Source organism: Gavia stellata, chromosome 9, assembly GCF_030936135.1.
Source record: "Gavia stellata isolate bGavSte3 chromosome 9, bGavSte3.hap2, whole genome shotgun sequence".
NCBI classification, from domain to species: domain Eukaryota; kingdom Metazoa; phylum Chordata; class Aves; order Gaviiformes; family Gaviidae; genus Gavia; species Gavia stellata.
In genome coordinates, this window is record NC_082602.1 from 10,745,014 (window position 1) to 10,767,733 (window position 22,720).

Here is a 22,720-nt window from a genome sequence, read left to right on the forward strand (position 1 = left end):
TTGTGGGTGACCTGTGGGTCAGTGAGAATTTTGTTCCTTTTCTCGCTCAGAAAGAAACTTGCAGACAAAAATTCTGCCCACTATAAGGACAGGTGTGCTCCTTTTTCACCTCTGCAAGCTGGAATGAGCGTATCCATTTTCTGTGGGGCGGCACCCCAGCCCCTGGCAAAACCAGTGCTGGGGATTCGTTTCTTCCTCTGGGAGCTCCTTCACAAGACTAAGCACACAGTCGCTTGCGCGTTTTACTGCCGGTCTGCATCAGTGAAGGGAATGGTGCATATCCTTTGCCATGGTCATTTGGATGTCCAGCTTCCATCTTTCTCAGGCTGTAGGAGTGCTGGGTCTTGAGTGGACAGCCATCGCACGTACAAGGGCCAATGCGTTCAGATAGCAGAGTGCTGAGTTGTAGGTCTTTTGGAAGCATTAATCCTATCTAATATGTGACCTAAACAGGTGTCATCTATCTTATTATCAGCCTTTCAATATGCTACAGGCTATGCCACTCAGACAACATGTGAAGGAAGCTTAGAAAACAAAGCGGGGAAACACAAGCAAGGAAATGACATTGCAGACCTCCGTCCTGTTGCAGCCACCTCCTGCTCGCCCACAGGCAGAAAAGACAACTCCAGCAACAACGGTGTTGCAGGTGGCTCAGCGGTGTAATGAAGGAGAGATTTTTGTCCCCCATGGTGTTAAAGGTAGGGTAACATAACGAATCTGGGTCAAGAGCTTTCGTGAACTCCTGCTGGCCAGGATTACATCTCCCCGCTGCGGCTGGCACACAGCCTGGCAGTACAGACCCACTCTTTCTCCCCTGCATTTTCTGGTCCTTGCTCACCTCCTACAATTTTTACTGTAAAGCAGAGAAGGGTTCACAGCTCCCTGCGCAGTGAACCTTGCTGAAACACCCTTCTGTTCGTGCTTTCCAGTGCACAGCTGCTGACGGGCAGCTCTTCGCAGTGCACAAAGCACACAGAACCATCCAGGCTTGGGTGCCGTGATCTGACCTGCACTGTACTGCCCTGACAGCAACATCAGGAGCTGGCTTTTCTGGTCCTTCCCCTGCCACAGACACAACACCCTCAGTAATAACACATGCATAAAAAGTCAGTCCTTTCATCTCCTCTGATTGCTTTTTGAAATGGTTGTAGATAATTTGCTTACCCTACCTCTGGCGCTGGCTGTAGTGCAACCTGCATCACCCCAGACTGCAACTGAACAGAAATTCCTGCATGTAGGTAAGTTTAATGCTGTCTTGTGTTCACATTTTCTAGAAAACCCTACAAATGCCATTGTCTCAGAAAATCCAATTTTAGGAAAGCCTGTACATTAATTTGTATTCATGGTGTGATGGGTTATGTTGTAATTTCTTCCTTGTTTTCAGAGATCTGTGTTTGCTGACTGTTACACTTTTTTCAGCATCAGCCTCACTCTAAGAGTAGAATTAGGGGTGCCATGCTGCTGTAGTGCCATGCTGCTGTAGGTGCTTTCTTAAAAAGAATCTTGGAAAAAGATGAGACAAGTGTTTCTGAGAAAGCAGAAGAGACCTGTTTTGATTGTGTGATGCCTGTTGTTCAACAACTCACTTCTCCACTTAAATGAGAGCAATCCCTAGAGCCAGAACACAGCATAGTGGTCAGATAAAAGAGCCCTTGTGCTCTAAGCCTGCAATGAGAGTCCTTTCCTGCTCCAATTTTGACTGGAATATGTGTGTGTGTATATATACTTATATATACGGGGGGGGGGGAAATAGCTCACAATGTAAGGTGACCAAAATCACACAGCTGTTTCACTACAGGCTGAATTTATGTTTGTGATAGAACGAGTTTTCTGAAATAGGTTGAAGCTTTGTAAAAACGGGTTTAGGTTAGTTAAAATTGTTTGAAATTATATGCTGTTTACATGCCTCCTTCCTTCCTAGTGTGAGCCCTTTGGTGCTGTGCCTGAGCGCTGATGTAGAGACCTTGCCTGGGGCTGCAGAAAGCGGGGACATGCATCTCCTCTGCTTTTGCCTCCCTTGAGGCCCTTCCCTCGTGTTCCAATACAGGCGTTTGTGGTGGGGCCAGCACCCCACCTGGGTCACCAGGTCTGTGCCTTCCGCATGCATTTTCTCCTCATTAGGTTCTTATTTAAGTTTTTTGTTACTTCTCCCATAGAAAAAAGGAATATATGGGTATTATATGCCTTTATACAAAATAAAGTACTTCTCTCTGTTGGGGATATTACATTTGGAGGCTCCTACCCTCTGCCAGACACCAGCTCTTTCCCATATCACTTTCCCACCTTTCTAGCGTCGCAGACGCCAACTGTCTTTTGACAAAGATGATTAATAACAACCTCTCCCAGTTTAAGCTCGTCTCCTCAACCCTGCCATAACAAGCAGGAGGTAATGAATGATCTGGAGAAATACATTGTGCAGGATTAAGTGCTTTTTGTTCGTTTGTTTTCTAATTCAAATGCAAAGTGGGAATAAATAGTTTTTCGGAGATAATGTCTTGAAACCAACTCAAACTTAGTTTCATGCCCAGTTACTGAGCACTAACTGCTCTCCGTTAGCCTGCATCTGAGCTATCCTCCAAGCAGCCAAACGCGAAGCCGGTTGCCCTGTCCCAAAAGCCAGTCACTTGCAGGCTGAGAGGCATGGGGGCTTTAACCCCTAAACCCAGTTCTTCAGGAAACCATCGGTCTCTGAAATTTTAGCAGTTAAGTCTACACTTGCATGGGAAACTTTTCCATTGATGTTTTTATTTATTAAATTTACAGCATTTTTAACATCCCAAGTGTGCCAGGCAGTTATTCGAAAAATGACTGCGTGGTGTATGCAGAACATGACCAAGGATTGATGTTTAATATTTATCTCCTTCCTCAACATTTCAAGTTGTAGGAGCCACCGAGTCTAGGATCAATGAACCACTGTTGGGATGTGACTTTGCTTATTGAACATATTTCTCTGCGTATTGTAGACTGGCTGGCAAACTGTGACAGCAGGTATTTTCAGTCAAATACTGCAGGGAGAATTGTATCAGGCACTGAAGCAAAGCCACACTCCTGGCCTTGACAAGTCTCATTACAGGTATGCACAGCCTTTACGACAATTTTTCAGTGACACAAGTATCAATGTCTTGGAAAAGGTTGCTGATGAAGTCAGTAACACATTTACTGACAAATAATACTTTCTGTTGGCATGTTTTTGCGTAGCTATTGGGCCATTCCTGCTGTCGTTGAAGATGTGGTCAAGCCTATTGTAACCCACAAAACATATATGGACACTCCTCTCATTTGTAAAACACGTGTGAGTTGCAGTACCTATCCATCATACCTGAACTGAGTGTGCTTTCCCCTTGATACGTGGGAAGATGTTTAATTTCCAGCCTTCAAAGAATCTCCTGTTTCTGCAAAACGATATGTGTATATGAAGTGGTTGCTGTTTGAGATGCATCTACCAGCTGAAGCTTTGGAGGGTTTCAGGTGGGAAAAATGAATAACAAAAAAAAGCAGAAAAAAATGGGTGAGGATTAAAATGGCCATACCCCTGGTTTTGTTTTAGAGAACGTGTGGGACCCTTAGGAAAACCTACTTGTGTAGGCATCTATCACACAAAAGATGCTGTGCTGACAAACATCTCAATGTTTGGGTGTGTGCTTACCAACACATCTGTGCATAGGGTATGAAGTTCTAATACCTTCATTGCCTACATGATATAGTAGTACATAAATAAAGGTATTTCCCTCTACAATTGCTAGTAACCCCTATTGCACAAGAGAAATCGTTTCTGTTATCACAAGTTAATCTGTTCCTTTTCTCTGTCCCTCTTCTCAGGGATGACACTTCTTTGGTTAGAACTTCTGTTGTTATTTTTTGCATTGATAGGTTTGGACCACAACAAGCAAGAGATTTGTTCACGTCTGTGGTGGGACTCTTATTCACAAATGCTGGGTTCTCACTGCAGCCCATTGCTTCCAGAAGCAAGTTCTGCCTTTGGTTAGACTTCCTGGAGAAGTTATAGAAAACCTTTCTGGGAACCTCTTCAAATGAAAGATGCATGTGGAGTTAGATGTATTCTGTACTTCTGTTTCATGTGAAGTGGGATAGACTATATGTGAGATAGACAAATAGACAGTAATTAAAAAAAGGTTGCAGAAATGAGAAATCATTAAACTAGAGGAAGGAAGAAGGCTGAGTGTGGGGTGCAGGAAAAGGTTATTAAAACATCTGTTTACAGTCCATATATGAAACCATTTGTGTGGGAGTTCAAAAATACTTAGTTTATCTCTGACATTGAGGCAGTTCGTCACAAAAAGCGAAGATTCAAGGCGAGTAAATAGAGTGCAGAGAGCTTTGAAAAATCCCCTGCAGGGAAGTAAAGCCTTGGACTTGGGCACAACTGACTGCTGTTCCGCTCAGCTGCTTGGGCAGGTTGGTGGCTGCGAGGTCAGCCTCCAGCCACGGGCAGGACAAGCTCTGGGGGAAGGCTGTGGGACCGAGTGCCAGGTCACGGCCTGCCTGGAAGGGGACCAAGGACAGACGTCAGAGAGGATATGCGGGAGGGAGGGCTGTGCACCCGGGCTGGCAGGGACAAAGAGAGAACAGCCTGCTTCCAGGCAGAGCTTGAAGCAACTGGCAATTCTCCCAGGAGCTGCATGAATTTCCCTGACGCCTACAATGACGACGCTTCTATAATTTCATACCCCGCTTTGGGACCGTTGCTGTCTCTGAGAGGAGCTGCCGTCAGGTTGTTAGTCTGCTTTGGCATCTGGCTTCACCTCCAGCTGTGCCGTGCCTGCTGCGCCACTGTCAGTGTGCTGCACTTCTTTTTTTCCCTTTTAAAAGGCAGCGATGTACTGCTTAACTGTGTGATAGAGTTGCAGAACAGAGAAATTACATTATGGGGCATTAAACATAGAAGTTAACACAACTGATTCTCTTCAACTAAATTACTGCAACTGTTGAAAGAGGAATGGTCTAAACAGGAACCAGAAACATTCTTTAAGAACATGTGCATAAACCCCATAAAATTTGCTATAAAATAATTTCAGCAGAGAACATTGTCAAGTTCTTTGTGTTTTGGATGGTGCAGAGTAGTACAGTTTGGCAGGCCAATACCTCAGAACTGCAGGAAAAGTTTCTGCTTCTGTATCGAGGCTCCTGGTTGAAGGGTGTGTGTGGGGATGAATCCCACCCTGCCCTTTATTCTCACACTGCAGCCAAGCAAGGAAGAGCATCTTTGAGTGTACAAAGAGGGTCATTAAGCACTTTTGCCGAGTCAAGGCAAAGTGAAGTGGTGGGTTGTCAGGAAGGATGGTCTTTATGGTGAAGGACTACATGCGTGATTCCCATTCGGCAAGAAATAGTGCTGAATTTTGGGTACAGGAGTGCATTATGCGGTGTCATACATTTCCCAAGGGAAAAGCTGCATGAGCTTATCCTCATTAACTATTTTTGATGTGTATATAGATGCCTTTTATGCATCCAAAATGCTCCTCTTCATACTCTAGTTGGAGGCTTACTGTCAATACTGACATACAGTTCTATCCAGCACTGAGGAACAACACAGTACATAAGTCTCCATCTTTGCTACTGTTTGAACGTGAGATCATCTTGTTTATTTTTCCATAAAATCACATCTCTACCCAACCTTTTGCCCCTGTTTTAGCAGACTACCAATTTAGCTTAGGCTAATGCCATTTTAAATTTCATTTTTTGATCTACTATGTAGGTTTGGGTAAAAAGGCACACCTGGTGTCGCTAAGGGAATGGCGGAGGGAGGAGCAGCGTGTACTGCCATCAGCGGTGGGAGGCAAGAGCCCATTAAAAATATGCAGATGGTTCCTTACTCTGAAATTCCTTTAGGGGTGAGATGGAAGATGTATCTGACTGGCGAATCCTCCTAGGGAAGCATAACCTTAGCCACAATGAATCCACACAGAGAGTGTACCGCGTGAAGCAAATCTACCAGCGTGAGTGGTTCCACGAAAACCACTCAAACCATCTTGATTATGATACTGCCTTGATCAAGCCTATGGAAGACATAACGGCAAACCGTTTTGACCGCTATGCCTGCCTGCCCAAGAGAGGCTGCTCTCTTCACCCGGTACAGTCCTGCTGGGTAACTGGATGGGGGGACACAACAGGTATATGAGCATTGCTGGTTTTCAAGGTCAGACCAGGGTTGGTGGTATTTTTTCTCTTAAATCCAAATACCCAGTGAAGGATTATATAACGCATCCTGTGTCTCCTACATGTTTAGACGAGGAAGCCAAATACCTGAAATGCAGGTTCCTAGGGTAACAGCACATCTGGGATTAGGTGGCTGACTTCTGCTTTCTCTTATGTCAGTGTTAAATTATTTGTACTCTGGCTGCAGCCATGAACCCTACCCACCAGTAAGATCCTGTTCAAAAGAACAGCTCCTTGGTCCGTGCACAGAGGTGCTCCTGTGTTCAGGAAATGGTGACTCAGCTACCACATGTATGCAGAGCTGCACACCTACTTAGGTTTCCATTTGAAGCCCTTTTTCTCTGTTAATGTATGTTTTAAGTACTGTGCAAACACCTATAAAAGGCAGTGCTTCACAAACATGCATTCTCGGAGGTGCTGGCTGGGTGGTCCCGGAAAGGCTGAGATCTCCTTGCCTTGAGTATCTAAAAGCACGAGCAGCAGTGGTGCAACACGCTCTTGCTATCCTCCAGAAGAGTAACTGGATCCTCTTCCCAACTGAAAACCGTGATGGCAGGTATTAGGAAGTGTTTCCTGCTGTGCTTCACGCTTGGGGAAAGACAAAACCAAAAAAAAGTATTGTGTAAAGCCAAACCAAGCCATGCACACTGGGAATTTGCTAGTGGGCAAGGAAAAGACCAAAACTGGTGGCTTGCCACGTCCCCTGACATGTTCTGTGCTTCATCTTTCTCCTCTGCTTTGTTTTGTCGCAGGTGGGGAGGGCGACCCGGTGCTGTCTCAGGTTTTGGAGCAGACCGGGCTGTCGGTGGTGGACTTCAACACGTGCCGCCTGGAGACTTCCTGGGGCAGCGCGGTGACGGTCCGTGATCTGTGCGGGGCTGAGGGAGCCGGGCAGCCCTTCCACCGCCTGCCAGGTACCCCGGCTGCCGAGCAGCTCTCCCACCGCGACGGGGAAAAAGGGAGAGGGGAGGATGGGGCGGATGCCGGGGATCACGAGCTGCAGGGCCGCGTCCTGGGGGAGAGGCTCTGGTGGGGCAGGGCCACCGGCCTCGCGTGGGGCGAGGGCCGCTGCCTCCGGCAGGGCGACTCGGGCGGGCCGCTGTCCTGCCGCGGGCCGTGCTGGCGGCGGGAAGCCCGTGGGGTGGCCGGCTTCGGGCCGGGCGAGCAGCGAGCCCAGCGTCTTCGCCAGCACCGCCGCCTTCCCGCCCGGGCTGAGGGCCGCGTGCTGCCGCCATGGCGGGCCCCGAGGTCGTCGTGGGACGGGGAGGGAGGCACCGAGGGCAGGAGCCGGGCGGCAGCCAGCCTCCTGCCAGCGACCACGGCCGAGAGCCGCCGCGCTGCTGCCGGCGGGGATTGGCGGTGCTGTGTCTGTTGTGCTTCACGCTTTTGCGTTGGTTTGTGGAACTGCACCCCACCCCCCCGCCTCTCTCCCCCGCTCTGCTTTCGTGCTGCCGGGTTTCACCGCCCTCCGAGCCCGCGGGCCGTCCCTGCTGCCCGCCCCGCTCCGGGCCCCGCTCCCTCCCCCGCCGCCGCCGCGGTGGCGCCAAGGGCCACGCCGGCGCGCAGCCCCTCCGCCGCGCCGCCAGGGGGCGGGCGGGGCGGGGCGGGGGCGGCGCTCTCGCGAGAGCGGCCGTTGTTCGCCGGGCATCTGCGGCGGCGCAGGGCTGAGGGGAGAGCACCGCGCCGGACGCCGGTAAGCGCGGCCTCACCGGAGACCGCCGGCCGCTGCGGCGGGGGCGGGCAGTGGGGCGGGGGTAACAGGGCCGGGGTGCCACAGGGCCGGGGTCCCCCGCGGGCCGGGCTGGCGGCGGCTGCGCGCAGTGGGGGGGACACGCGTTACGTTGCCGCGGGGGGAGGTGGTGTCGTTAATTGCTGTGAGGGTTTTCTCTCGGCGGTCCCGGCGTCGCCGCCTGCTTCGGGCTGATTTAAGAGAAATGCGCGTCCGTGTTGTGTAGAAGGTGGTGGCTGCACCCCCGCCGTGGTGGCCCCGCGAGGCCGGCTTCCGCGCAGGGAGTGCGGGCGGGCGCGCACAGCCGGCGGAGCGCTGCTGGGCCGGGCCCGGCGGCCCTCTTTGGATGCGGCCCAGGAGCAGTCGGCTGAAAGTCGTTCAGGCGGCCCGGCTGGGGTCGGGCGTGACCGGGCGGGTCAGTCAGGAAACCGTAATTCTGTGGTGGAGGGCTGACATTGATCGAATACGAGGACGTAGGAGTTTTTTTTCTGATCTCGCCGCCGCCTTACGCCCGTGAGAAGTTAAGCTGCTACCACCGCTAACGTCGTCTCGCGCCTTAGTTGAAAAATCAAAATCTTGTGTCAACAGCCGCGCTTTTCAAAGGTTGCCTAAGCAGTAACAGCCTGGGTTAGAAACGATCAGGAGCTGTCATGCACCGTGTCTACTGAAAGCTTGGAAGGTATCTGTTGTTAGGTAAGGGGTTAGTGGTTCAAGGCAGAGCTTTCAGGGATTTTGTTAGTCATTCTTTCAGCATTAAACTCGGTATTTGTGATGGGGATTAAAGGGAAAAGCTGACAGGACAGAATTGTCTTCCGCTGGGGTTTTAGGTAAGGTATGAAGTCACAGGAGGGGAAAAAAGCTGACAGTCATTTAAAAAATACTGTTCATAACTCTGGAGGTGCATAACGTTGTATTGATGGATGTGCAGAGAGCGTGGCAATGCTATCTTTGGGGCCATATGCTTCGAGCAGAGCAAGGGATTTGTCAGTTGTTTTCCAAAGGGTTTTAAATGCAAAGTCTGAAAGATGGTTGTGTTGTAATGTAAAATCTGTGTTAAGATAACAGTTCGTCTTTCCCACTCGGGGATATCTACTTTGGTATTGTATGCAATCATGGCATAGTGATTTTAGGCCTTCATATTCAGATATTTTGTGATTTTAATTATGTGCCTGCTCTGCTGTACCTAAAAAATATATGTTAATGGTTCATAGAATAAAACGATGATCAGTCGTCTTGTCTCAGCTGCACTGGTGACTTACGACTCTTTGGAACCCAGCTCTTGTGAAGATGTCTCAGTACATGTGCTTTGGGCACTGACGGGGCTCTTCCAGGGCTAAAATAGGCTGAAAAGGCAGTTGCCTGTGTTCAGGTTTGTGGCACAGATCTAATATGGTGCAGGTAGGTGAAACCTACTTGAATTTTAGAAAATGTATTACCTGGAGCTTTTCTTTATTATTATACCTTTAGGTGTTAATTTCACCACTTCTCTTACTCAGAGCTGTTGGAGGTCGTTTTTTCTGCATGTGGCTTGTGACTTACAAAATACAGTGGTACACGCTTCTTTTGGAGTGAAATAATCCCCCCCAGCAGAGGCTCTGCACAGATATTGGCTCCTGATGTTGATACTGTGCTGTACAAAATGTGTGTTGTATTTGGATGTAGATGGAAATTTCTGAGATTGGGCTTGTATACTTACAGTACTTCACTCCCTAACCACAACTCCCACGTACCTAATTTGGGATAGTTACTTACGAGGAACTACTGTTTTTTGGTGGGGTAAAATGGAAATGAAGAGGGATTTCAGTTCAAACAAGCCAGCTGGTTTAAAACCACATGAAGTCAGGTCAGAGAGACCTTTGGAACAGCCTAGTCCTGCCAACTGAAAGAAATCGTTCCACGCTTATAAATAGAGTGTGTTCGCCGTGAGGTTTTGTTCCCTTCAGAAGCTTTTCTCCAGCAAAGTCTCGGCCCGGCCATCTTTTTGAGGTTATTCCACACCCGATTGAAATGGAAAACAGTGATCTTCCCAAGCGGCAGCGGGGATGGCTGTGCTGGAACTGAAAAGCTGGTAAAACCAGTTTTCTGCTGGCCTGTTAGCAGATTGCTAGGCAAGGAAGGGTTGTCCCCGCCTCCTCTGCTCCCCAGGCTCCTGAGAGTTAATTAAAATCTAAAAAAGTTACTTTTGCCCGGCGGTTTCTGATCTACAAATAAAAGCACAAGAGGAGAAATACGGGAAGTAACACCTTGGGGTGGGGGCAGGCAGCCTGTTGGGAGACTGGAGACTGTACGGAGCACTGGGAAAAGTAACACTGTGACCAGAAGTTTTGGCTGCAGGGTTTTTGCAGTGACGGCCCTCCCGGGAGGCTTTTGGGTATTAACAGAAACAGGCAAAAATCTTTCTGTAAAGACTGGTAGTTATTTTGCAATTAGGAACAATAATATTATGTTCCTACCTCATTTGGGCAGTTCTTTTGTTTTCGTAGCTATAACTTTTTTACTGATTGCAGGCACACAGGTACGTGTGCTTTCCTCATTTGCGTGTGAAATCGGGGAAGAAAGAGCAGAGGTGATAAAAACTGTGTCTGTCGGTGTCAGGTCGCTCCCTCCAGGAGTTTACTGCAGCTGGGCGGTTTATTATCAGAGGGATTTCTGGAACTTCACAGGTGCTGGGCTTTGTGTGTGGCGGGGGACGGAAGGTTTCGTCTGGCTGCTGCGCAGGATCGCAGCCCCTTTGGCCCTTCTTGCTGCAGAAAAAACACGTGCTGAACGCCTTAGCGCTCGGGTGTGCTCTGTTGCATTTGTTACACGAAGAAGGCGCCTTGCCACACTCGGCAGTTGCAAGAAAGAGTGGGTTTGTTGCAAAACGCCCTGGTTTTGCGGTTTAAACTGCCAGCGGGATGCTGGGGGCACTTGGTGTTTTGGATGAGCGGACGGGGGAGGGGAGAGGAGGAGCGCACGGCGGAGGCGCCGCCTCGCCGGCCAGGGGTGAGGTGGTGTGCCTCGGCCTGGGCCGCGGCCCGCAGAACGGCTTGCGGTCCAGGCCAGCGGGGCCAGCGCCCGCGGGCGGGCTCGCTGCAGCGCGGGGCCCCGCCGGGCGCCCCCGGCCCGGCCCTCCCGCGCCCCCGGGGCGGTTCCGGCGCCTCCCCCGGCCGCTGCCGACGTGCGGGCGCGGCCGGGCGCTGTGGCCGCGGGGCGGGGCGCGGGCTGGCCGCCCCGATAAGGCGCGGGGCGCGGGCGGCGGCGGGGCTGCCGGCAGGCAGGGCTGCGGGGCCGCGCCTTCCCCTCCCGCCGCCGGCCGCGCTGCAGGGAGCCGCAGCGGGCGGCCCCTGCGCACACCGCCGGCGGCTGCCCGCCGGCTGGTCCCCCTGCCTCCACCGGGGTCCGGTCGCCTCCCCGTCGGCGAGCGTTTGGAGCGGAATTTGCGGCGGGACTGGAAACAGCTGCACGTGACTGCTAAAAAGCGTTTTTGAGTCCCTGCTTGTGCAGAATAGAAGGTTGAAAATGGAAACAGCTTTATAAGCGGGACGCTGCTGAATTGCATCCGTGGCTCGCGAAGTAAGTGCCAGTTCAGCTGATGGGGGGGGGGGGGGGCGAGGGGGTTGGTGCGGCCCGTGATGCAATATAATCATGGTGGAATTCCTCCGTGTGGTTGGAAACAGTTTGATGACGTGGAAGTGGCCAAAAACGGTGAGGCTGTATTACAACCATGTATCCTGTTGCAGAAATAACTGTATTTTGTTACTGTTGAGCCGAAGTGTATGATTTTGGGTATTTCAGAGCATGGGGCCTGAAAACGTCTTAAACTCCTAGTGTTATTTGGTGATAGTTGGGAAGGAGGGAAATAGGTGGTTACCCCCACTTGTTTTTGTTAGAGGCTTGCAGAAATTGAAAAGAAGGATGAATTGACTCTCATCCTCAACTCTAATGTTATTTTTATTGGCTAATTTTTGACAAAGCAAAAGAACAGCCATTTTACAAGAGCTGGCAGGCTGGAGGAAACCAGCATTCATTCTGGCTGTATACGTTTTGGAGAGAGGCTCTTGCAATCAAATAAAAAACCAGAAAAGCAACAAAGGCAAGTATTTTCGGAGATCATTAGAGGAGCACGTGTCAGTTTCTTAAATTTCACTGTGCTGGTATGAAGTTGCTAATGCAAAGTGTGAAAAAGTAGTATTTCTTCAGGCATTGGGCCCAATTCCCTAGTGGGGTAAATTCAGAAAATGTGTATATGGCAATGCAGCATACTTTGGGCTTGGCATTTGTAGATACACAGCTTAACATTATTTTCACAAAACTCTTTTAAGTATGTTATCTACTGTGCAAGCAAACATGCCATTTACATTTAGCCTTTCAGACTTTGACTCGGTTATTACATAAGAGTATGATAATTAAATAATAAAGAACGCTATGATTTTTTTGTTTACTTTTGAGTATATGACAGCTTTTAATATATGTAACATCCTTGTTTTCTTGGCTGGGTATATCTCTGCCTTTACTTTAATACTTTTGGGTTACATCTGAGACCTAGGGCTCCCAATTATGTTTTCCTGTAGGTTGTACATGGGAGTTGACAAGCAAGATAAAATCTAAGGGGTGTTGTGAAGAGAAAGCTTACCTTTTATTGAACATCACTGGCAAGGTGAGGATCATGAAACCTACAGAACTGAACCTGTGAATGAATTAGAGTATGCAAATACAAGGACAAAACTGGTATTCATAGCACAGAATGGAGAATGATATATTTTGGACTTCTGCACCCTGTCTGATTTGGTGTAGAATTAACATAAGCTTAAAAAATAAATTCAAGTTCACTTCTCTTGTAGTTGTGCTCTGCACTTCCTGGAAGATGAGACGTTATGGCGAGGATGGGATTGAGTTGTGTGCAGCGGCTTGGTGTGGCTTCTGTGCCTGCTCCGTGTCTCATGGCGGGGGGTGCCTGGGAGGCAGGGAGCCAGTGGTGTGGAGGGAACCAAGGGAGATGCAGTCCCTGATGCTGCCTCACAGCAAACCTTGCTTTTTCAGTCAGCTTCCATTTGCAAACCACTCCTAGCTCTCTGCTCTCTGAAATGCACAACTTAGATGTATCTGGTGGGTCTTGGCTGTGGAAGGATTTTTGGGTTGCAGTTTATATGGTCGTGGGGCTTGGAAATGGCAGACTAAATAGCTGCTCAGTAACACAAGCTCCATAGTTGTCATATTCAAAATACTCTTTTCAGTTCCCTCCAGAGGAGTGGTAAAATCTGTGAAATATTTAGATTGGCACATGTGTACACGTTAATTCTGCTGGGAATTTCCATAGCTGTCACTGCTGAAGACTTGTTTTAAATAGAACACTTACTATGAATCTTTAGTGAAACTTAACAGGAGAATTGAAACTCTTCGGTAACAAAATACCCACTGTTTAGAAAAAATGCTTATATAGATGCTTCCCATTTTTACTAAAAATCCATATTTAGCTTTTTTCCCTTACTTGCAGAATCCTTACCTGTGTAACTTCTGTAGAACTTTTGTATCTGAGCCCCTTCTACTTCAGGGTATGCTGAAGCTGAGTAAGTTACCATGGCTGTGAGCACAACAAAAATAATGGGCAGCTGCTATAAGTTTCGGCCTTTGCAGCTTAGTAAAGAGTGATCTGTGTATCAACACTTGGTTTTTCAGTTGATCAAACTGTATTAGGATTTTCTCATTTATGGGAGCCAGTTCATTTGCCTGCAGTTGAAAAAAGGGTGACTGAAACAGTTTTGCCCCTTGCCGGGCCATTCTCCCCCAGTTCCGGCAGAGCTGCTGAACCTTGCCTGAATCGGCCAGCTGCTGGAGTTTGCTGGCTAGACATAAAAGCCAGAGGAAAGTGAATGGCAGGGGAGGATTGCCTAAGAGCCTGTGGTTGAAGCTGTTGTCAAATATCTGTTGGTTTTCCTGCGATTGTGCAAATTCCGTGGGCCAAGGCATTTGAGAGACCATTGTTGCCCCTGGAGAAAGCTTTATCTATGTTTAGAAAACTTGCATTGGTGTAGGGTCTTAGCTTTTTTGTTGTGTTTTCTTTTTGTTGTTCACCTTTATAGTGAAGTGGAGCAGATGGTTCTTCATGTGATGCCCTTCCTCTTCCGTTGAAGAGGAATAGAAACTATTAAGAAATTTTTTTTCATTGTGTTTTAGGAACACTTCAAGAATGAGTCCACCACAAGATAGAAGTAGAAATTCCTGCAGCAGTGAGCCTCTGGCAAAGTGCCTTCAAGCAAAGAAGGACTTGGAAACAGCTATATCTGGAATTGTCAAAGCTGAACAACAGATTAAAGAGAACTGGCGGGAGGTAATTTTAAATTATTTTTAAAAAATGTTTTAATAACTAACATGACTTTACTCTGGAATAATAAAAACCTTCATTACTTTCTGTTACGATGATGGTCTGAAGTTTTCCTAGAAACTTGCAAGCATCTTACTGTGTAATTTGGTCATGCTCTTGATAAAGGTATTCCTGTATTACTAGCTTAGGCACACAGAATTTACTAAAGCTGTTTGTTGAAACATCAGAATAGAGAGATATTGCAAGTAACGTTGTTCTTTGATACTTCTTTAAAGGTAGCCTTGGAACTTCTACTAACTTGAGTCAGGTGGCGCTGTGGGTGTGGTTAGTTTTTGAGAAATAAATTGCTCCAAAAATACTGCTTATCTGTGACAATTACTGTTTTGTAATCAATGCAGCATATGCTTGCTCATACTGTTTGACAGGTGTTCTAGAAATGGTACGTTTTTACCTTACAGGTAAAAGCCAAGATTCACAGCCACATAAGCCGCCACCTGGAATGCCTGCGCAGTCGTGAAGTTTGGCTGTTTGAACAGGTAGATCTCATACAACAGCTGAAAGAGGAGGCGTTGCAGCAGCAGGCGCAGCAGCTCTATTGGGTAAGATTTGGTTGTAAATTGTTGCACTGGCATTTTTAACTAAACTTTATCCTTGCAAGTATTTTCTGCATTTTAATCTTAGAAGGCAAAACAATAACATGTGTTTTGTCTTCCATGCAGTATTTGGGACAATTCAATTGCCTTATTCATCAGCTGGAACGCTCCTGTAGTAACGAACTAGCAAACCAGATTTCAGTTTGCCTGGAGAGGTAAATATATTTTATGATGCAAGTTAACACAATTGGTATTTATTTTGAATTTAGTCTGGTTTTTGATTTCTGATAGAACTAATAATAGATGTAACTCACTGTTTCTATGTTTTTAATGGTTCCTAGAAATAAGATCTTTAAAGCCGTCTGAGATATGATTCCTCTCATCTTTTTTTATCTTAAATTGAAAAAACAGGACTATAAGGAGCAGGGGAGATACTCATTTGTGCAGATTATTTAAAATATTAGTTGTTGATGGCAATTGAAGTCAGAAGGAGAAACTTGTGTTTTGCTGGCTATTTATTCTGTTTTTGGTTTGTGGATAGGCATCTCTATTTTTATGCAAGTACTAAAAGTCTTTTTGTTACCTAATTAGTGCCAAGTCAGCTGGAAGCCTTCCTTTGACATAATGGACTGATTCCCAAAACATGACAGATTAAGAAGATTATAATTTTTTTTTTCTTTTTGTAACTATCGTCTTACTCTTTCAGACTGGAAACTCTTACTCTTAAACCAGAGGAGTCTTCCATCCTGAATTTTGAGGCTGACACATCTTACCTTCGCCAGGCTATTACCTCATTTGGTTCAATTAAAACAATGGTAAGCACAAGACTTTCCTGGCTTGGAATACTTGGGGGAAAAAAAATCTTTTTTGAGGCAGTAGTGCAATAGATTCCAAGTGATATTTCTACTTTTAGTTATAGCTTGAATGGATCTTGTGTGCGAGTCATATAGTTTTAGCGATATAATATATACACAGTGGTTTATTAACTATTGCATGTAGTTCTGATTTTGACTGAGCTTAGATCTAGTTATGTATGTGTTATTTTAATATATTTTGGCAGAGACTGAGGGAATGATGATTGTATTCTTACTGCATTCCAGCAACTGAGTATTAATGTTATTGTTTTCTTTACATATTAATAGTTATACATCGTAGGTGGCTTTCTGTGATATAAATATTTCGGGATTTTTATGTAAGCAGTGTATCTTCTGTATTATTGGAGATAATTCTCTTAAAGGAAGTGGACTGAAGGTAGTATTTTTATAGTAAATCTTTCTCCGTTCTGTTTTTAAATGTTGAGAAAATTGGTAGCCACAAAAAACTGACCAGTTGTAACTGCGCTTTACTTCTGCTTTATTGTAGAATTCATCCTAGAAACTGGACAAAATTGAGATTTAGATTAGCTTTTACTTTTCTTTCCCTGCAGCAAACCTCAGAGAGAGAGAATAGTTCTCCCTGGTTCCCAGGGCAGAATTGTGCCCTAATGAACTGTGAGCAGGTAAGATTAAGACTTGTATCTGTGAATGTTTAATTGTATTAAAGCGAAAAGGAGAACTCAAGCACAATATGTTAGCTTGCTTGAGTAATGACTTCAGTTTGTTTGTTAAGATGTCCGAGTAGCCAGTAAAAGTTGCTGTGGTGAGCACTGGTGGTCTGATGTTCTAGCTGCTCCAGGAACAGACATGCAAAAGAACATAGTATGAAAGTGAATTTGGAGCGGGACTGTCAGTCAGAATTTTTTAACTGAATATTCCCTGATGTTGTCAAGTCAGGGCTTGGAACTGTCCAATTCCTTTTAATGCAGAAATTCATGGGAAATCTTATGTTGGGCTCTGCACAGAAACAGCACCAGTGAAGGAAGGTAGCAAATTAGTAATGGGAATTGTGGTCAGAAGGAGGGTTATGGCTGGGGTACACGGATCAGAACTGTGTGTTGTAGAAGTTACCACTTCCCTTTCTTGTCATTTGCTTTCTGAAGGATCTGGGTTCACAAAACAACCTATCAGTGCAGACGCTTAAAGTCATACAGGTGATTGAAAATCTACTTTTTCTTAATTAGAAGGGACTGGGTTTTCTTTTGGTTCAAAAAATACTGATGCATGTTGAATGCCTCTTTGATGTTCACCATAGATTACCTCACAATTAGACTTTCTCATAACCAAAACATTCTTTCTCAGCAGAAAACCTTGTGTGGGACAGTGAGTGCCTCGCTTGCTGACTGGTTACTTGGAAGCAGACCTGTGAGTGTTTGCCAGGCTCCGTATGTTCCCAGCACCAATCTTGAAGAATGGGTTACGCAGAAATGTGTGTCAGAGCCCAGCCAGGTAAGCCTTCTATGCACTAACCTAGTTTTCAATAAAGGGGGAAACACAGTATCCAATTGGAGGCAGAATATGGTGGGAATGAAACCTTCTCTAATTCTCTTCTCTCTGCCTTATGTTGAACTAATACTTTTGCACTTACTATCAGAATACTCCAAGCTGTAACTGTGCAAACAGTTACTGAATGTTGTCTTTTAGTGTTAACAGATGCATTTCAATGTGTCTTCACTAGGATTTAAATTCTTCCAAAGTCTGTTACTTTGAGCAAGCCTGGGGAAATCTGAAAGATTTGGAAAACTGGCTCCTGCAGAATCAACAGCGTGATGTTGCTGGGAAGACAGACTCCCCTGGCCGCAAGGACTCCACCTCTACTTTCAACTCGTCCTTTTCCACTATTGAAAAGGTGGAGGAATTGGAATCCCTTGGACAAGAAGAGATGGACCTTTCTGACTGGCTGCTTACTCCTGACACAGAAAATGGAAGTAGTGCTTCAGATGAGAAATGGAAGTATGAATTTAAACCTTTTAGGGAAGAATTTAATTTGAATGATTGGCTCCTCAAAGCTGAAACATGTACCAGTTGTCGTGGCAGCCAGATCAAAAGTGTGGAAATTGAGAACCTGGGAAATCTGAAGTGCCTGAATGAGCATCTTGAAGGAAAGAAATCACCCACTACATCTGCTGTAAATGCTTGGCTTCTTCAGCATCCCCAGGCCCCATTTAAAGTGGAAGATGTGTGCAAAGCTAATGAGCTGTGTGCCAGCTTTTCAGAATGTGTGTGTGATGAAAACTGTGGAAAAGAGGCTCTGTGTAAATGGCTTCTGAAGAAAGAAGGGAAGGATAAAAATGGAGTTCCAGTCAGCCAGAAAGATGTACCAAACCCTGAGCACGAGAAGACCAAGTCTGCTGCTGATACCTGGCTCAACCCCACACAGCAGCTCACAGGGGAACCCATTAGTGCAGAGAAAGCGGATTATTCAGCAGAAACTGCAGAACCCTTGAAAGTATTGCTCGAAAGGCCTCTGGCAAGCTGGCTAGCCAAGTCTGAGCACAAAGCAGAAAGTGCAGAAGAAAAGGCGAGTAGGGAGAAAGCAGATAGTAGTTTCAAGAGTCCTTTCCTAGACCTCTTGGCTCCATTCCACCTCCCCTTGAATGTAAACAGTTGGGTGTTGACTTCAAACAACCTAGAAAATACTAGCCCGCTCCCAGCAGAAGATAAATGGCTTCTACGCAAGAAAGCACAAGTGAGCATAAGTTTTTGTTACTGCTGGGTTTATTGTTTTACTGAATTTAATGCCTGCCTTCTTTTCCCAATTCATACCTCTTCTGGATAATACTGACAATTTCTAGGTTTCTTAATTCTTTCAATGTTTTCAGTGACTATTAATTAGTTGCTTAAGTAGATGAGGCCAGCGTTTAACACAAAACAAGTTAATAATTGTTTTACTAAATGAGGAAACTATTCATCTCGGACTCAGAAGTCAGTTTTATTTTCTTTTTTAACACTTGCCAAAATTTGAAGATGCATCAGAAAGTATTTATGTTTGGAGATGAGTAATTACGGTGACTTCTCTTTCAGGACTTTGGCCTTCCTACAGTTTGCGACCTTTTTGCCTGTATGAAACTCAATGGAGATAAAGAAAAATGGCTGTATCGGACGCCTTTACAGGTAGGATGCACAGAATGTATTAGAACAACTGAGCCCAAACATAACATGGGGGTGCAGAGTACAGATGCCGGCAGCTAACTGTCGTCTGCAGAATTCTCCAAACATAATATTTAACAGCATCGTGATTTCCTCCCCCTACACCTTTTTAACAGCTTGGACCATTCTACTTTTTCATTATTCCTCCTCTTCCAATCACAAGCCAGGGAGGGAATTACTTATGTTCTTGAGTAAATAGCTCTTCAACTGATTGACACTTGGTAGAATTTTGGTAACTTCTATTGCAACTGGAATGCACAGTTAATGCCTAAACTTCCAGGCAGCTTCTTTCTTATCTCGTTAATGTATTTACAGCTGACATCATGTTTTTCCTTTCTGCCAAGATAACTCTTTATCATTGTTTTTGAAATTCGTGAAAAAAGTCCTTAGCAGGCATACTTCAAGCCCTAAAAGGCAAGATACTTGGTTCTAGGAAGTATTTTAGTATGAATTTTGTTTTTTCCAGGGTGTCTTTATGCATGTTTTTTTCCAAAAGTGTTGCTTTCTGTTTATCAAAGAGAATAATCCCATCTTAAATTTGTTTAGATGTGAAGAACTGGAAGCAGTGAAATCGTCCCCTTCACGCTGATCAATCGCACATCACGCTGAGTGACTGCAGCCAGCTGAATTCTTGTGTTTTGTGTTTGGCCGTCTGCTTTTTCTTCTAAAATTATAGCAAAAAGAAAGATTACTCATATAACAGAGTTATGGTGCAGAAGATACCTTTTTGTTATGATTAATTCTGAAATGTAAACCCACTGAGCATAAGCAATCTGATACTATAGAGGTGTTTGTAAATTCGTATCTGCTATGGGACTACGTGAATCTTCTTTACTAGGTTGTCACTTGAAGTACGTTGAAGCCAGTGCAAGTAAAAAGCAAAATTCCTCTGGTGCTCTGAAACATCCACCTTTGGCAGTGACTTTAGAAGTGCTGCCGTTCCTTTCAGCTCCTACAACCTTGTCATGAGTTGAGTTCCAGCTTACTGGGACTGCAAGATAACTTAGGCTGTATTTGGAAGCAATTTCTTTTACTGAGCAGTTGCTAACTTTAAAGGTTTCATTTGCATCTTGTATTGGTGTGTCTCCTGGCTGAGTATGTGTAGTCCAGATTTTGAAAAAGACATGAATTTATGGGACCTGACATGTGACAGGAGAATTGGTAACTTAGTCTTGAATGAAAACTTTTCTTGCGAATTGTTGAGCCATTCAGAGAACAGGGTAGGGTGTTAATTTTCATGCGTCATTAGATCAGATCCTACCATGTCCCCAGCATGTAATAACTATTTGAATTTCACTGAAAAAGCTGTAAGATTAAATGTGTACGTTTCTGCTAGTTTTAGATACTTCATAATGAACTTCCGTTGATGAAACCACTGGAAAGCGGGCATCTTAGCCACATAATATTTAAAGGTAATATTTGGGGAATTTGATGCCTTCTCATCAGATTGACGTCATGCTGTTTAATTGGGAAACACTAACTTGGCAAACTGCGTGGCTCCCACTGATCCATTTTAAAGATATTTAAGCTCTGGATTTCTCTGTTGTTATGCATATGAAAGCGGGGTTGAGTAACTCTGATCCTGATAGCTGTGGACACAGTGTGAGCAATACCTCTGTAGGTATTTAGCTTTTTCAGTACGTAGGAAGGATTGCGGAGATGTTGGGATGGAAATGTGGATCACACCTGTCAGCTTGCATGAAAAACTGTGAAGTTACATAGTTCCTGGTGCAGCTTCTACTCATTTAGAAATTGCTCTTAATGACTATAAAAACAGCCTCCCCTGTTCCCCATCCCTGCAGCCTGCCTGGGAATAAAAGTGATTTTAGTTCTTCACAAAACTGTAGAAAAGAAATTATTAGCAAGGTCCAGCCTTGGTATCACTTTGCAGTGTGAACACATTCCTGTCTGATAGAACCTGTGTACTTGGATAAAATGTCAGTTTTTAGTCTGAGAGGGGGACACTGCACATCCGAAACCAGACCCCAAAAGGGCTTAACATCAGTGGACCACTTGAGGCTTTCATACTTTCATAGTCAGGGCTTTCTGTTGGAAGCAGAAATAAGTTTTTGAAGTTCACTTCCCCCTTTGAACGTGTCCTTGTTGCTGCATGGGAAGACTGCTCTGTGACTAACTCCAATAATAGCCTAATTTGATTAGCAGTTGAACTTAATGAAGGTGATTGACGTGCAGCCCACCTCTTATAATTCCTTATAGTTGTCATTGTGTGCTACTTTGTCAGTTCATTATAAGCCTTTAAAACTTGGGAGTATGTATTCCTTTACTTACTCAACTGACTTGTTATCACTAATTGATATTTATGTAAAACATTGATTAGTCTTTTCCATTAAAAAATAATTGCAACCAAAGGTGTGATATGTCTCCTTTGCAAGACTGGTAACTAAAAATGCTGCGGCATGTTGCCTCGTTAACTTCTGCTTGGATGCTGCTGCAGCTGTGCTTCCATCCCTGTGCTGGACTCAAGATGTTTTAGTTCTTTATTTCATCACCCCCTGCAGTTCCGCAGAGCCCCGCAGTCAGAGCTGGGAAACCCTGGCACCAGGTGCACACCTAATGGGTAACTCCTGTCGATGGCTGCACTGAACGCAAGCCCCTGGACACACGGCTGGTATGTCTGAATCACCCGGCCTTCACTCAGCTGCTGTAAGAAACACACGTTTAGACAAAGTGACATGTTTATTTCTTACCGCTCTTGAATACTTGAGGAGGATTTACAGATTTTAGTGGTCTCCAGTCCTCTTCTCCCATGGCTGTAGAACATCTCTGGTCTGGCTGCGCAACTGGAAGTTAGTTCTCTGGCTCTTCTGGTCTCCTGGTTTTTGAACATCAGACTCTACATGTTTTGTTCCTCTGAGGATTTTCCGTTCCTCTAAACTGGCAGAAGTGACTTAAGCCAGGCTGCATTGTAGCATTAAGAGAACAGTCTCTTGAGACAGCAGGCAGCTGGGCCTGGCAGCCTTTCAGCCACTATACCTTGAATTTCATGTGTGGGTGTGCATACACACGCTTCTTTTTATAAATAGACTAGAGGTTCTTTGTTAGAAGCAGCCACGTGCAGAATTCCTGAGCCATGGATCCTGAGTATAGCTTTCAAAGACAGGGAGAAAAATGCCTCAGGTCTTCCAAAGACAAAGAAGACAGAGTAGCCGGAGCAGAGAATGCTGTTCCTGGCTTCTCTGGGAAACACTTTTATGAGCCATCTGAGATTATTGGATTGTACTGAAGAATGGGGTCCTCTCCAAAATGCTTAATTCTACTTCTCTCCCTCCCTGGGGAGCTAGAGCAGTTACCTCCCCCTTCTCTCTCAGCTGAGTTTCTGTAACAAATTAATCTTCCTAACTTGCTTCTGTGCAAAATAACCAGAATGCTTTGTGGTCACACGTACGTACTGGTGCAAGTATGGAGCTTTATGGCTAATTTCAGGTGGGAGACTTCACAAGCCGATAGCTTGCCTCATGAGGGCCTGTTACATCCCCACCCCTGAGAGCTGCTGCAGGCAGCAAGGGAAGGTGCCCCAAACTTCAGCCAGTGGAGGAGAGGGGGAAAGGCCAGTGCTTGGCCGGCCCTTACTTGTGGCAGCAGTGCAGGCTGCAGCACAGATTAACTAACTGAGTCAAGAAAGCAAACTGCTATCTCCTCTATTAGACTCCCCACTGGGAGCCCGGTGGAAACCTTGGCAAAAGTGTGAGTCAACACTGCTGCAGAGTCTGGTAAACAAAGGAGCAGGAGGGCGCGAGTGGCAGCAGAGGCGTTCTTCCCTTGCAAGCACTCACCCGGAGCAGGGCTGCTCACAGGGCTCCTGCGGGACTGGAGCGCTCCACGACTCGGACTCAAACGTGCTGTGGTGCACGTCAGGCAGTGGCGCTCAGGA

The 22,720-nt window shown here is 45.9% G+C and overlaps 1 protein-coding gene across 5 annotated transcripts; it reads left to right on the forward strand.

Annotated features, from left to right (window-relative positions):
- The first annotated feature begins 7,824 nt into the window (after positions 1 to 7,824).
- On the forward strand, positions 7,825 to 21,312 carry NCOA4 (nuclear receptor coactivator 4). 5 transcript variants are annotated; one of them, XM_059821564.1, is made up of 10 exons: positions 11,277 to 11,461; positions 14,063 to 14,216; positions 14,669 to 14,809; positions 14,930 to 15,018; positions 15,510 to 15,618; positions 16,230 to 16,301; positions 16,981 to 17,127; positions 17,357 to 18,367; positions 18,703 to 18,792; positions 19,375 to 21,312. In XM_059821564.1, the coding sequence occupies exons 2-10, from the start codon at positions 14,076 to 14,078 to the stop codon at positions 19,378 to 19,380; spliced, it is 1,806 nt and encodes a 601-aa protein (XP_059677547.1). In that variant the 5' UTR covers positions 11,277 to 11,461; positions 14,063 to 14,075; the 3' UTR covers positions 19,381 to 21,312. The 5 variants fall into 5 exon arrangements, with proteins under 5 accessions (XP_059677549.1, XP_059677547.1, XP_059677548.1 ...); XM_059821565.1 differs by having other exon boundaries at positions 16,984 to 17,127; XM_059821566.1 differs by lacking the exons at positions 11,277 to 11,461; positions 19,375 to 21,312 and adding an exon at positions 7,825 to 7,870 and having other exon boundaries at positions 18,703 to 18,931.
- The last annotated feature ends 1,408 nt before the right edge of the window (positions 21,313 to 22,720 follow it).